Source organism: Grammomys surdaster, unplaced genomic scaffold (assembly GCF_004785775.1).
Source record: "Grammomys surdaster isolate TR1022 unplaced genomic scaffold, NIH_TR_1.0 126546, whole genome shotgun sequence".
NCBI lineage: Eukaryota > Metazoa > Chordata > Mammalia > Rodentia > Muridae > Grammomys > Grammomys surdaster.
The window spans coordinates 3,575,606-3,587,681 of NW_021621338.1; the positions used below are offsets into that span (position 1 = coordinate 3,575,606).

The 12,076-nt window shown below is 49.2% G+C and overlaps 1 protein-coding gene across 3 annotated transcripts in view; it reads right to left on the reverse strand.

The window, feature by feature from the left end:
• Tns1 (tensin 1) overlaps positions 1 to 12,076 on the reverse strand; it is a 158,163-nt gene that overhangs the window by 64,260 nt on the left and 81,827 nt on the right. For all 3 annotated transcript variants that reach the window (XM_028760681.1, XM_028760679.1, XM_028760680.1), the window contains 6 exons: positions 11,725 to 11,837; positions 11,320 to 11,380; positions 11,149 to 11,224; positions 10,472 to 10,601; positions 7,160 to 7,225; positions 5,846 to 5,962 (listed from right to left, as the gene is read on the reverse strand). In XM_028760681.1, coding sequence (XP_028616514.1) covers positions 5,846 to 5,962; positions 7,160 to 7,225; positions 10,472 to 10,601; positions 11,149 to 11,224; positions 11,320 to 11,380; positions 11,725 to 11,837 — 563 coding nt within the window. The remainder of the gene's footprint in view (positions 1 to 5,845; positions 5,963 to 7,159; positions 7,226 to 10,471; positions 10,602 to 11,148; positions 11,225 to 11,319; positions 11,381 to 11,724; positions 11,838 to 12,076) is intronic.

Sequence of the window (12,076 nt, forward strand, 5' to 3'; positions counted from 1 at the left end):
CTCTCTCTCTCTCTCTCTCTCTCTCTCTCTCTCTCTCTCTCTCTCTCTCTCTCACACACACACACACACACACACACACACGGAGCAAATGGGGAGAGGCACATAACAGCCAATACACTGGGCCCCACAATGAGTGTGAGGTTAGCCTGGGCAACATGATCAGTGTCAAGATAACCTGAGCCACCTATAAATACCCTCACTCAAAAACAAATGAACGAACAAACAAAATCAACCAGCTTGAAGCTGAACCCCAGATGCTCAACACACATACTTGAAAACTCATTCTCTAAGACTAACCCTCCATCTCATCCCTTGTGTTTTCTGGGATCATCTGAAATCTGTCTCTCACATTCTTATAAGCATTTCCTGTATCTCAGGGAGAAGTTTCAGGAAGCAAGAATTTCAGACGCCTTTACAGAGTGTCCAGGGCCCCATTCCCAGGGTGTGCAGCTCTCCCTGCACTGAGCTGCACTGTGGTGGCTCAAGAGACCTCCTACTCCACAGCTATCCTACTCCTATGCCAGGGGTAGGGGGCCACCATCAAGGGCCTTCTGTCATCTGACTTGTGCTCTCGGGTTGAAGGGAAGTGGGACCCAAGCACAGGGAGCCCATCCCTTCCTGTGAGATGAAAAACCTAGCCTTTTTATGTAATGAAGGGAGCTCTATCTTGCAACCCACACATCCCTAGGGGCTCAATAGGATACAGGAGGGTCACAGAGGCATAGCACCTGCTGCTCTGTACTGCTCAATCTGGATGGACAAGAGCTGCTGGTGGGCAGGTCTGGTGGCATGCACTGGCACCTGAGTCCCAGCTGCTGAAGCCAGACTTGCCAAGGTCTTCTATGGTACAAGGTTGATATGGCCTGAGCTGCCTCAGACCCTATCCCTGGGGATCACCTGGTGGGAGAGGCTGGAGGGAGTAAAAAGCACATGGGTTTAGAAGGAGCCATGAACGTTTGAAGGTTTGGCCTCCCACCACGAGGGAGTGGGAAACAGCACGGGAGCTACAGCCAGAGAAGCTGCTAGGCTGCATGAGAAGTTTCCAGACCTGATGACAAGGAACTCAAAAGTCATACATTTACAGACCTCCGATTCCATAGATGATTTGCCCAACCTCTCAATGGTGCCAGGTAAGCAAGTTCTAGAATGTGTATAACCTCTTTTCTTCCTACCTTGAAATGTTCAAGTTAGGACTAGTAAACTTTCTATGTTCTGTGAGTACACATACATGCACACAAACACATACATGTGTGCACATGCATATCACACAAACACATATAACCTGCCACAGCCACACATGTGTGCACACAGTGATGACCAGGCAAGAAGCCAACTCTGATTTGTAGTCTGAATTTACCATCACTTTAGGTCTTCCATTGTGTCAGAGTAATCAGAGACAAGACAGGACTGGTCTTATCATCATGGGGTTGGAGAAGTGCAGAGAAGCACATAGGACAGAGAAGAACAAAACCAAGTGGCTTCATGATTACTCCCTACATGGTCCAGCTCTGTCTACAGGTAACAAGACAGTGCTTGGCTAATGATATTTGGGGGAGGAAGGGTTAAACAAAAGTACCCAGCACCCTGAATTGTGCTATCACTCTGTCACAGTCACCACCACCACCACGCCATCAGCAGCAGCACCATCATCATGGTTGGTTTAGAGCTGGAAGCCCCTTTAGAAATCCAGCCCCCTTAAACTGATTGATAAGAAATCTGAAGGCAGGGGGAAGGGTAACTCTCCTGATCTTGGAGGCAAGTGTCCTGAGTCTCAAAGAGGATTAGAGCCCAGATGTAGATGATTCCCAAAGAGTAGAGGGAAAAGGGACAGGGACCTCTGAAGAGGGTGGGACTCCTAAAACCCCGTCTTTGTCTTCTCTACTCCGGCACAGTTTCCACAGATGCATGGCCACCACAGACCCAGAGACCTGCCAACTCAGCACTTAGCAAACACTGAACTTCTGGCATTGACCCTCACTGACTCTGAACACCACTTGTAGGTGGAAGGTCCTGTTACGGCACCTGTTTAACACACATGGTCTCAGAAGAGGCACAATGGCTACACCAAGGACCACAGCTTTACACACAAACCACAGACTCTAGATTCCACACCACTGACTCTACAGTACAGAGTGCTCTATTCCACCTGCTCTCAAGTTTTCTGTCTTATATGTATGTACAATCTAGCTCCCTTTGGAGCTAGATAGCTAGACATAGACCTTGGTTTGTTTTAGCCAATGAAATGTGAGAAGAAAGAACACGTCAGTTCCTGGCAGGAGCCTAGTGCACATCAGAGTCCTCTTCCTGTGGTGGCAGCAATGAGAGAAACTTGTAGATGAAGCCACCCTCACTAGGAAAACCATAAGGAACAGAGGCCTCTTATCATCATCTATGGACAGATACCTTGAGCAGGGAGTATGCTTGGCTGGAGAAAGCCATTGAATGGAGCTGTTTGTTACTGCAGCATCTGTTGGCCTATGCTGACTGATGCAACTGCTCTGCCTTTTCTTTAACCTGGAGCTCAAGAGTTGAGAAGCTAGGATCACCACAGCCTCTCATAACCTCAAAGGAAACACTGTTTGAGCTCAAAATGAGAAGAAATGCTGTCCATTCCTACATCCTATTTCTATAGGGACTAAAATTGAAGAGCCTCAGGAAGGGGTCACCAGGAATGCTCATGACCCAAGTCTCAGGCCTCCTAAGCCAGGCTGGCCCAAATCTTCCTCTCCATCTGTGTCATTCCTCTGTATTTCTCTTCTCACTTGCTGCCTGTGTAGTATCTTTCCCTCCCCACTCCCCTATCCCATCTCTCTCAAAAAAAGAAGTCAGTCCTTGAACAACCTCACCTCCATAGTCACCCAGATAAGGGACTCCTGGCTGTAGACAGACTCTTCTCAGCTGAGACAGAAGAACTGAAGAGGGTTAAAACTCTCCCCTAAGAAAACATACAGTTCTCCTCAGAGCTCAGAACACCAAGAAAGCGTGGATATCAAACCAAACCCCTGGTCATCTGCCCTGGCTCATTTGGGTTCCTTGTACAAGGAAAACCCAGAAGCAATGGATACCAGAATCCTTGCATCCCCACTAGCCCTGGGATGAACTTTCTTCTCCCTTCACCCTGACTTCCAGTCTGAGAATCTGCTTCCCTGCTCCCATTTACCCAGCACCATCCCTGGTTCCCTAGCCTTACTTCCAACAGCTTGATGGCCAAGGAGTCAGAAGACATCAAGCAGAGGGCACCGGGGCAGCTTGGCTTCCTGGCTCCTCAGAAACAGAGGCCATCCCCATCCTGTTACTAAAACTTGTTTCAGAGAGTGGTGTCTTGGAACCCTCTGGAAGAATTTGGACACTTTTCTGTGCAGCATAGGCAAAAATCAAAGCCCTGGCCCCGCCCCAAGGGGTGCTGGGACCTGGGCATGGGGCTCAGAACTCAAGGCCAAGGAGCTAATGGGACTCCTGGAGGCTCACACTGTGGTGTCAGCCAAGGCCAAGCTGGCAGGCTCTATACCAACCCTGAGGGAGGTGGAGGCAGATTTGAGGAGGAGAGAAGCAGGGACCAGACAGCTCTCCTCCATAACCCAAGAAACCCAAGATCCTAACTTCTCCTCAGTCAGGAACCAGGGTTGAGCCATCCCCTCTGGGGTACAGGCTGCAGAGTACAGTGGCTACATGAAGAGAGAGTTGACTACAGCAAAAGAAAATCACGACAGCAGGTCCTACTCCATTAAGTCTATGGCCCCACATGAAGAGGACACAGAGGGAGACACGTGAGGACAGACGGACAGCAATGGCAAGAGTATGCATGCTAAAGGGGCAGGTCGAAGGTTCACCAGCCCTGGCCTCAGAATCCAGTCCCAGAGCAATGAGACACCATTTCTGTCCCTTAAGGGACATCTGTGGTACCTTTTTATGGTGACCCAAGATAACTAAAACAATAGACCCTCCACCAAAGAGTCCCTGAGATGTCAGGTACTTTCTGGCCACAATCCCCGATCAGAGCCTATTTTCAATATGGGCTCCCCTCTCTTTCCTCTGCTCCTTTACTGTCTCCTGCTCTCAGACTAGGCAGAGATGAACCACATGCTCCCCACAACTAAGGGGACAAGAGGTCCATGCTTTCTTCTCTTAACCATTAGCCACAAAAAAGTGTCTTTTTTTCCTCTGGGCCTCAGCCAGAAATTGTACTGAAACCCAGTACTGTCTTAAGCTTTGGGCTAGCCCTGGGGTCCCTAGGCCCAGTGGGAATGCAGTCCAGGGGCAGGCAGCAAGAAGCACACAGTCAGAGTACAGAACAGCTATTCCCTGGCAACTATCCCTGCCTTGGCTCAGTCAGGCCAGGCAAGGAAACGGACAGCAGAGCCCTGATCTGCCCCTCTATGGGCAGAGGGCCAGCTTCTATGCCTGCAAATAGAAGCCCCTCTGTCCTGATAGGACCAGCTGACCTTTTAACTGGCCCAAGGTCCTGCCAGCTCCATCTCTTTGCTAGGGAATTAGATCATGGGCTGAGGGCTCCAGAGGCAGCCATGACCTTCCCTTGTCTGTCCTCCCTGACCTCTGAACCCACCTGCTACCCAAGGTTTCCCTGTTCAGATCCTGGCCCGCTGTTCTCCTTCCTTCCCTCAGGCTGAACCCATCCATTCCCTCTGGTCCTTAATTATTCTACCTTTGATTCTCTTGGCACTTCAGAGCTCATGAAATATTTTTATATTTATCACTGCATTGCATCTGCACCAGGGAGAGATGGTGAGGCATTAAAAATGCCTTCAAAATGCCAAGTGTTCTTGTTAAAAATGCAAACTTCCCCAAAATGAGAAACAAAGAGACTGGCAACAGCCTCCGAGACGAGTCATTCCATCCTCAGTTCTACCCCAGGCTAGGCCACTTGGCCACTCAGAAGACAGGAACTGGATGTGTGAACAAGACCACAGTGGGTGGTGAAGGCCCCCTGAGAGAATACAAGGGCAAGCCACCAAAACTGTGGTGCTGTATATAAATGCACTCTCATGGAACCCCTGAATTCTAATCTTCCCTCTTCCAGCCTCTCTGATATCTACTGATGTAGAGCCATACAGGAGACTGCATGGGTGAGGGTGACAGGGGACATCAGGTAGACAAGGGAGAGCGCCAGGCCATGCTTTTCCTCCCCAGTACCACTCCATCACAGAAGGAAGCTCTAGCTGGCTTTGGTGGGGAGAGGGGTTGCCACTGGTTTTCTTAAGAGGGCACAGCCTGGGTCTGAGGGGGAAGTCATAATCTTGTCTTTCAGAAGATCTCAGTTACCCCAATTTTAAAAACAGATACAAGGGACCCTCTAGACTAGCCTAACGCTCTGCCATCCGGTGGATGAATCAGGAAACAAACCTAGGGCCAGAGCCAAGGAGGCACCTCAAGGTTACTCATTTCACAGGCTCCACCCCTCATCCCTCCTACATACTCCAAGAGCCAAACAAATAAATAGACCACTACAGACCCCTCCAGAGCCACCTGCTCTGAGTATGGAACATGTTGGTGTTTCCAGCCAAGTTAAGTAGGCACCGGAACTGTACCCACTCTGTGGCTTTTTTTTTCTTCACATCTTGGAACCCTACACTGAGTTCTCAGACATTTTTGCTGAATCTTCTTGCAAACTGTTAGATCCCAAATACTCCATCTATATATGCATGCTCTGACCTCTAAGAACACAGAGAGCAGCCTGGAGTCACCCAAGGGCAGGTTCCAAAGAGATGGAACAAGGATTGGCAGCTTTACTTAGAGCCACCTCCTCTATGGATACTCCAGAGAACCAAGGCTACACAGGCCAGGACTGGCCATACCATTGACAGCCAGGCAGCCAAGGGTCACCTACCTTCCATGCCATCCTCACGATGCCCATTGAAGTTGTCATAGGAATCCCAGCGGATGAGGGGGTCGGAAGTGTTATAGTCTACAGATACACTGGGCCCATTCTCCAGGTGTTCCATGCCTATGGGGAACCAGCAGGAGACAAGAAGAGATTACACATAGTAAAACAGAAGGCTAGAGCTCTCCTAGGGACCATCCCTGAGGAACCAGCTTGTTTTCTTGATGTCTAGGGTGGGAGAATGACTTGGGTTGCCTGCAGACCCTGGAAGTCTCAGACTAGGTCATAGAGGCAAATCAGGACAAGGTATGGAAAAGCAAGACCACACACACACATGCACACGCACACGCACACGCACACGCACACACACACACACACACAAACGCACACACGAACACATGAACACACGTGCACACGCACGCACACACGCACATGCAGAAGCATATGCATGAACATGCTACAGAAAGCAAGCACCCACCCACTTTTTCATATATGGCCCTGAGGCAGAAGCAAGGTTCTGCTTTGGAGACTGGAGACGGGATAAGGGACAGGCTTATCCTAACCACCCATGTGGGACAGCAGGGAAATTACAAGTGGGTTATTGAAAAGACACAGACTGGAAAGGTCATCCCAGGCCTAGCCCTCTCCCCTATTTCAGACATACATCTGCAAGAACAGGCCAGTTCTCTTTTACATCCTCAGAGTCAGTGCTGAAACTAATCAGGCCATTCAAGGTAGCCTATTTTCCTTGCTTGGCAGTCCTTTCTTTAGTCTACCCAGAGTCCCTCTACTTGTAACCTAACTTCATCTCCTCCCATTTTGTTCTCAAATAAGATGAAGAGCAACTGGTTTCTGTATTTAGAGTCTAGAAGTTTATTATTAAACTGGCCTTCAGGTTGAGCCACTTTAGATCATAAATACCCACAATCCACCCAGCACTTTTGAATGTTCTCTGGCTGTCCCTTCCATCTGCCAAGGCCCTCAGTTTCTGATTATAACAAGATGGTGACCTAAGAGGAGCAGAACAGTTTAGTCACCTTGTCACCTCAGTGTCTGTGTTTATTCTTATTATATAGAAAGTAAGGCGCTGGATGAGGTGCAGCTGGGATCTTTACCTTGGCCTGCTCTAAATCACAAGGAACATCGCATTTGCAGAAGGACAGTGTGTGAATATCGAGTTTGCAGAGGGACAGTGTGTGAATATCGAGTTTGCAGAGGGACAGTGTGAACATCACGTTTGCACAGGGACAGAATGAAGACGCTGAGAGTGAGACACGGACAGGTGAGGGTGTGGGGAAGGGAAGGCAACTTGGTCTATACCTTGGATTTTCTCTGGTCCGTAGGAAAAGACAAACTCCACTTTGCCATAGTCAGGAAATCGATCATCTGAAAGAGAAGGTAAACAGAAAATGGGCCACAGATTCCCAAACAGAAAAGAATTCAGTCATACATGCATACATGGTTAATGATATAATAGCATGTCTACATTTCCTTTTACACAGAGGAAGCTGTACATGCATCGTGAACAAAAATTTTTGAGGCAGCCTCTCATGTAGCCCAGGCTGGCCCCAAACTCACTATATAGCTAAGGACGGACTTCAACCTCACGCCCTCCTTCTGCCTCCATCCCTTGAGTGGTGTAATTATAGGGATCAGGCCTAGGGCTTCCCAGGCACACTAGGCAAGCACACTACCAACTGAGTTCATCCTCAACGCCATCTCACATTGAAACTGTAGGCCTCACCCTTGCCAGAATTCTACTTCCTGAGGCAAACACAACCCTTCCGGTTTCTGACTACAGTACCACAGTATTCCATCTTTAGCGCTCTAAGACACAGCCACCATTCGCACCATTACTTCTAGAGATGAGTTCTAAGTAACCCCCTGCCTCATCACTATGAAGGTGAAATATTTGTCTCCCATTAGTCCCACCTCTCCCCCACCACCCCGCCCTTTTAATACAGGGTCAGGATAGATTTGAACTCAAAATCCTCCTGCCTCAGCCTCCTGAGTACTACAGGCATACTCTACCACACCCAGCCTCATTTCTTCTTAAATCTGAGTAGGTTTTTATTTACTCCATTGATTGCCTCAGACACTATGCTGACTAGTTTTATGTCAACTTGACACAAACTAGAGTCACTGGAGAAGAGGAACCCTCAACTGAGAAAATACCTCCATAAGACTGGGCTGTAGGCAAGCCTGGAGGGAATGTCCTTAATTAGTGATTGATGAGGAGGGCCAGCCCATTGTGCGTGGTGCCGTCTCCGGGCTGGTGGTCCTGGGTTATATAAGAAAGCAGACTGAGCAAACCATGAGGAACAGGCCAGTGAGCAGCACTTCATCATGGCTTCTGCATCAGCTTCTGCCACCAGGTTCCTGCCCTGCTTGAGTTCCTGTCTTGACTTTCTTTGACGATGAACTGTGATGCAGAAGCATAACCTGAACAAACCCTTTCCTCCCCAACTTGCTTCCAGGCCTGTGATAGCTTGAATATTCCTGGCCCAGGGAGTGGCACTATTAGGAGGTGTGACCTTGTTGGAGGAAGAGTGTCACTTTGGGGGTGAGCTTGGAGACCTTCCTCCTAGATGCCTAGAAGACAGTCTCCTGGAGACTTTCTGATCAAGATGTAGAATTCTCAGCTCCTCCAGTGACATGCCTGCCTGGATGATAATGGACTGAACCATTGAACCTGTAAGCCAGCCTCAATTAAATGTTGTCCTCTATAAGAGATGTCTTGGTCATGGAGTCTGTTCACAGCAATGGAAACCCCAACTAAGGCAAAATCCAAGTTGGTCATGGTGCTTTATCACATTACTAGTAACCCTAACTAGGATGGATATCGGCAAGGCTTCTGTTTGTGGGTCTAATGATTCTCAATGGTTCTCCAGACTAGCACTATGCACACGGACACTGGGAACCCCCCCATACTACTTCCCTCTGTGTCTCCTCAACCTCCTTTTGATTTTGTCAGCTCTACCTTCATCTCCCTTCAAGACTGATCATAATCTGTCCTGAAACTCACGAGGCCTTCCATGTTGGTCCTCCTGGCTTAGATGCAAAGAGGTCTCACAGAACAACCTTCTCACCACGTGTCAAAGTACACAGAGGGCCACCCCTCCTCTGATCTGGCCCCTCCGTGTTTTCTGCCTGAGCCTCGAGTGGCCCAGATCACCAATCACTGCTTGTTGGAAGAGATTCCAACAACGGTGACATCTATTCTGTAGGACACCATCATGCTATGAGTGTATTCATCTCTATGCACACCAATTAACTCTTGTTTGTGTTTCTTCCATGAGACCATGGACTCTCAAAGGTGAGGTTTAACTGTTTTCTCTTTGTATCTCCAAGAGCTAGAACATGTCTATCATGTTTTAACACACAAGTGATGCTTGGTAGATGGGTGGATAGGTGAATGGGTATGTTAATGGACGGATAGTGAATGTATGTGTGGGTGAATGCATGCGCGCACTAGCAGGTGAGTGACTGTGCAGATAGATGGATGATGGATGGATGATGGATGGACGATGGATAGACGGATGGGTAGATAGATGGATGGGTGGATAGATGGATGGATGAATACACAGACAGACCAATGTGTAGATAGCAGAACAGATATGCAAGTGGACAGATGAAAGGTAGATGAATGAATGGTGTGCTAATAGGTAAGTAAGGGAATGAATATGGAAATGGATGCAGGCATGAATCCGTGTGTGTGTGTGTGTGTGTGTGTGCGCGTGTGTGTGTGTGTGTGTGCGTGTGTGTGTGCGTGTGTGTGTGTGCGTGTGTGTGTGCGTGTGTGTGTGTGCGTGCGTGTGTGTGCGTGTGTGTGTGCGTGCGTGTGTGTGCGTGTGTGTGTGTGTGTGCGTGTGTGTGTGCGTGTGCGTGCGTGTGTGTGTGTGTGCGTGTGTGTGCGTGTGTGTGTGTGCGCGTGTGTGTGCGTGTGTGTGTGCATGTGTGTGTGTGTGCGTGTGTGCGTGTGTGTGTGTGCGTGTGTGCGTGCGTGCGTGTGTGTGTGTGTGTGTGTGTGTTTTCTAGGCCTGAAGATGATTCAGACTGAACCTTAAGTGGGTAAACGATTCCACCATCCCCCGACCAAATTTCTTCCTCCTTATTGCCACCATCCCTACATACATGTCCCCCCACTCCTGAGGGATACTCGTTTCCTGCCTCAGCTGGCCTCACAAGACATTTTAACGTTATCAAGACAGAAACTACATCATGTTTCACTTTGATTCCAGCACTTAATACTGATCCCAATATTAAGACCCCTCAAAATGCTAGAAAACTGACTCCCGATGGTCACACGGAACAAGGCAGATAGAAAATGAAGGAGGCACATGGAGCAAGCCCTAGAGAAAGGTGGGAGACACAAAACATCCCAGAGGTCCTGAGGTGTGGGAATGGACCAGAAGGGAACTGATCTTGGTCTCTCTTACAACCTGAATTCTTAGACCACCCCAACCTCAGTCCTGACTGGTCATATTGTCCTTCAGTGCCTCACACTGTCATCCCTGAGACTTGACAGGCCACATGGCTCAGAGAAGACGGTCCCTGCATCAGCTACAGCATCTCACACTGGGCTCCTCCCCTGCTACAAGAACCCCATCCTGCCCATGTCAGGGAGCCCACCTTTGAACGCCTCATCCAGATCTTCCTTCCCAAAAACAACCCCCAAGTCATGGATGGCACAGGTATGGAACTGCACTCGGAAGATGACGTCTCGAGCTGGGCTCCGGAACTTCTTGTGATAACACTTCAGCTGGATGGGAAGGGGGAAAGGATTGGAAAGGTCAAGTCTCAGGGAGCCTCCTGACTGGCTTCATCAGCTGAGTCCCAAGTTTCACCCCAAACCCACGAGAGAAAGGTCACCAATACCAAAAAAGATCTCAGAGCTCTTTGGAAAACTTCTAGAACAGAAGAGGAAGGGAACAGTCTGGCATTGCGGGAAATGCCCTCCCAGATGTTCCTGCATATAGTTGGGCATACAAAAAGGAAATGTGAGCTTAAACTACAGCAAGCGGGATTGGCGTTAGGACTGGGAATGTCTTTGTCACCAGTCTAGAGCTAGAAGGTCACAGTTCACACTGAGTGGCAGTTCCCTGGAGATGTCCCAGAGCAAGAGATGAGGCTAGGAGAAGAATATCCTCTCCAAGGAAGGAAGTTAGACCATGACCATGTGAGGGATATAGGAACCCACAGTTCTAAACCCAATGGCTTACAGGGGAACAGGTGCACGTCCCATGTCCCCAGGGTAGGGCAGGAACAAGACAAGAGAAGGGACCCTTGAGGAGGAGGGTGGAGCTCACCAATATGTCTCCCTTCAGGAGCAGCCCTGGTTCAATGGTGATACAGATGCTGGCCTGGCTGTCTCCAGGGATGTTGCTGAGGGAGAGAGGTGATGAGGGAGCTCTGCTGAGGAAACAGCCTCAGCTCTCCCTTCCTCCTGCCCCACCCATCCTCCCTCACAGACTACTTACTAAATGCCAGACGTGTACACAGGTTGCATGGCTTGGTAGATGCGGAGAAAGGGCCGGCACCCTGTCAGAGAAGGGAAGGGAGTGTGCTGTTAGAACCAGGATGATTGGAGGGATGAGGGGCAAAGGGAAGGCAAAGAGGGAAAGAGAAAGAGAAAGAGAAGGAAACAAGAACATAAAGAAAGTCTAACTTCCCTTCTAAGGCATTTTAAATGGACAAAACATCGACTCCTCCATCGTCGTCTGCCACTAGGCATGACCAGGTGTCAACCTGACATTACAGAGGCGTAGGGTTGAGCTCACTGAGCTCTGCTGAGAGCCCCACATAAGCCCAGATGACACTACAGCTTACCACCCAAGGCCACCAAGAAGGAAAGAGAGGCTGGAGGGAAGGGATGGAACAGGTACCTCCTTTAGACTCAAAGTTGGGGATGCCGTGCATGATCACATGATGCAGAAACAAAGGCTTGTTGTTCATTTTGATGGAGCCAGAGAGTAGGCCACTGAAGTAGTGCACATATCTACGCAGGAATAAGGTGTCATCAGTGAAGGGACTGTGTAATCCCTTCCATCCATCCACCCACCCATCTACCCATCCATCTACCCACCCACTCACTCAACTATGAATCCACCCACCCACCAAACCATCCACACATCCATCCACCCACCTATCCACCCACCCACTCACCTATCCACTCACCCACTCATCCACCCACCCACTCATCTATCCACCCACCCACTCATCCACCCACCCACTCAC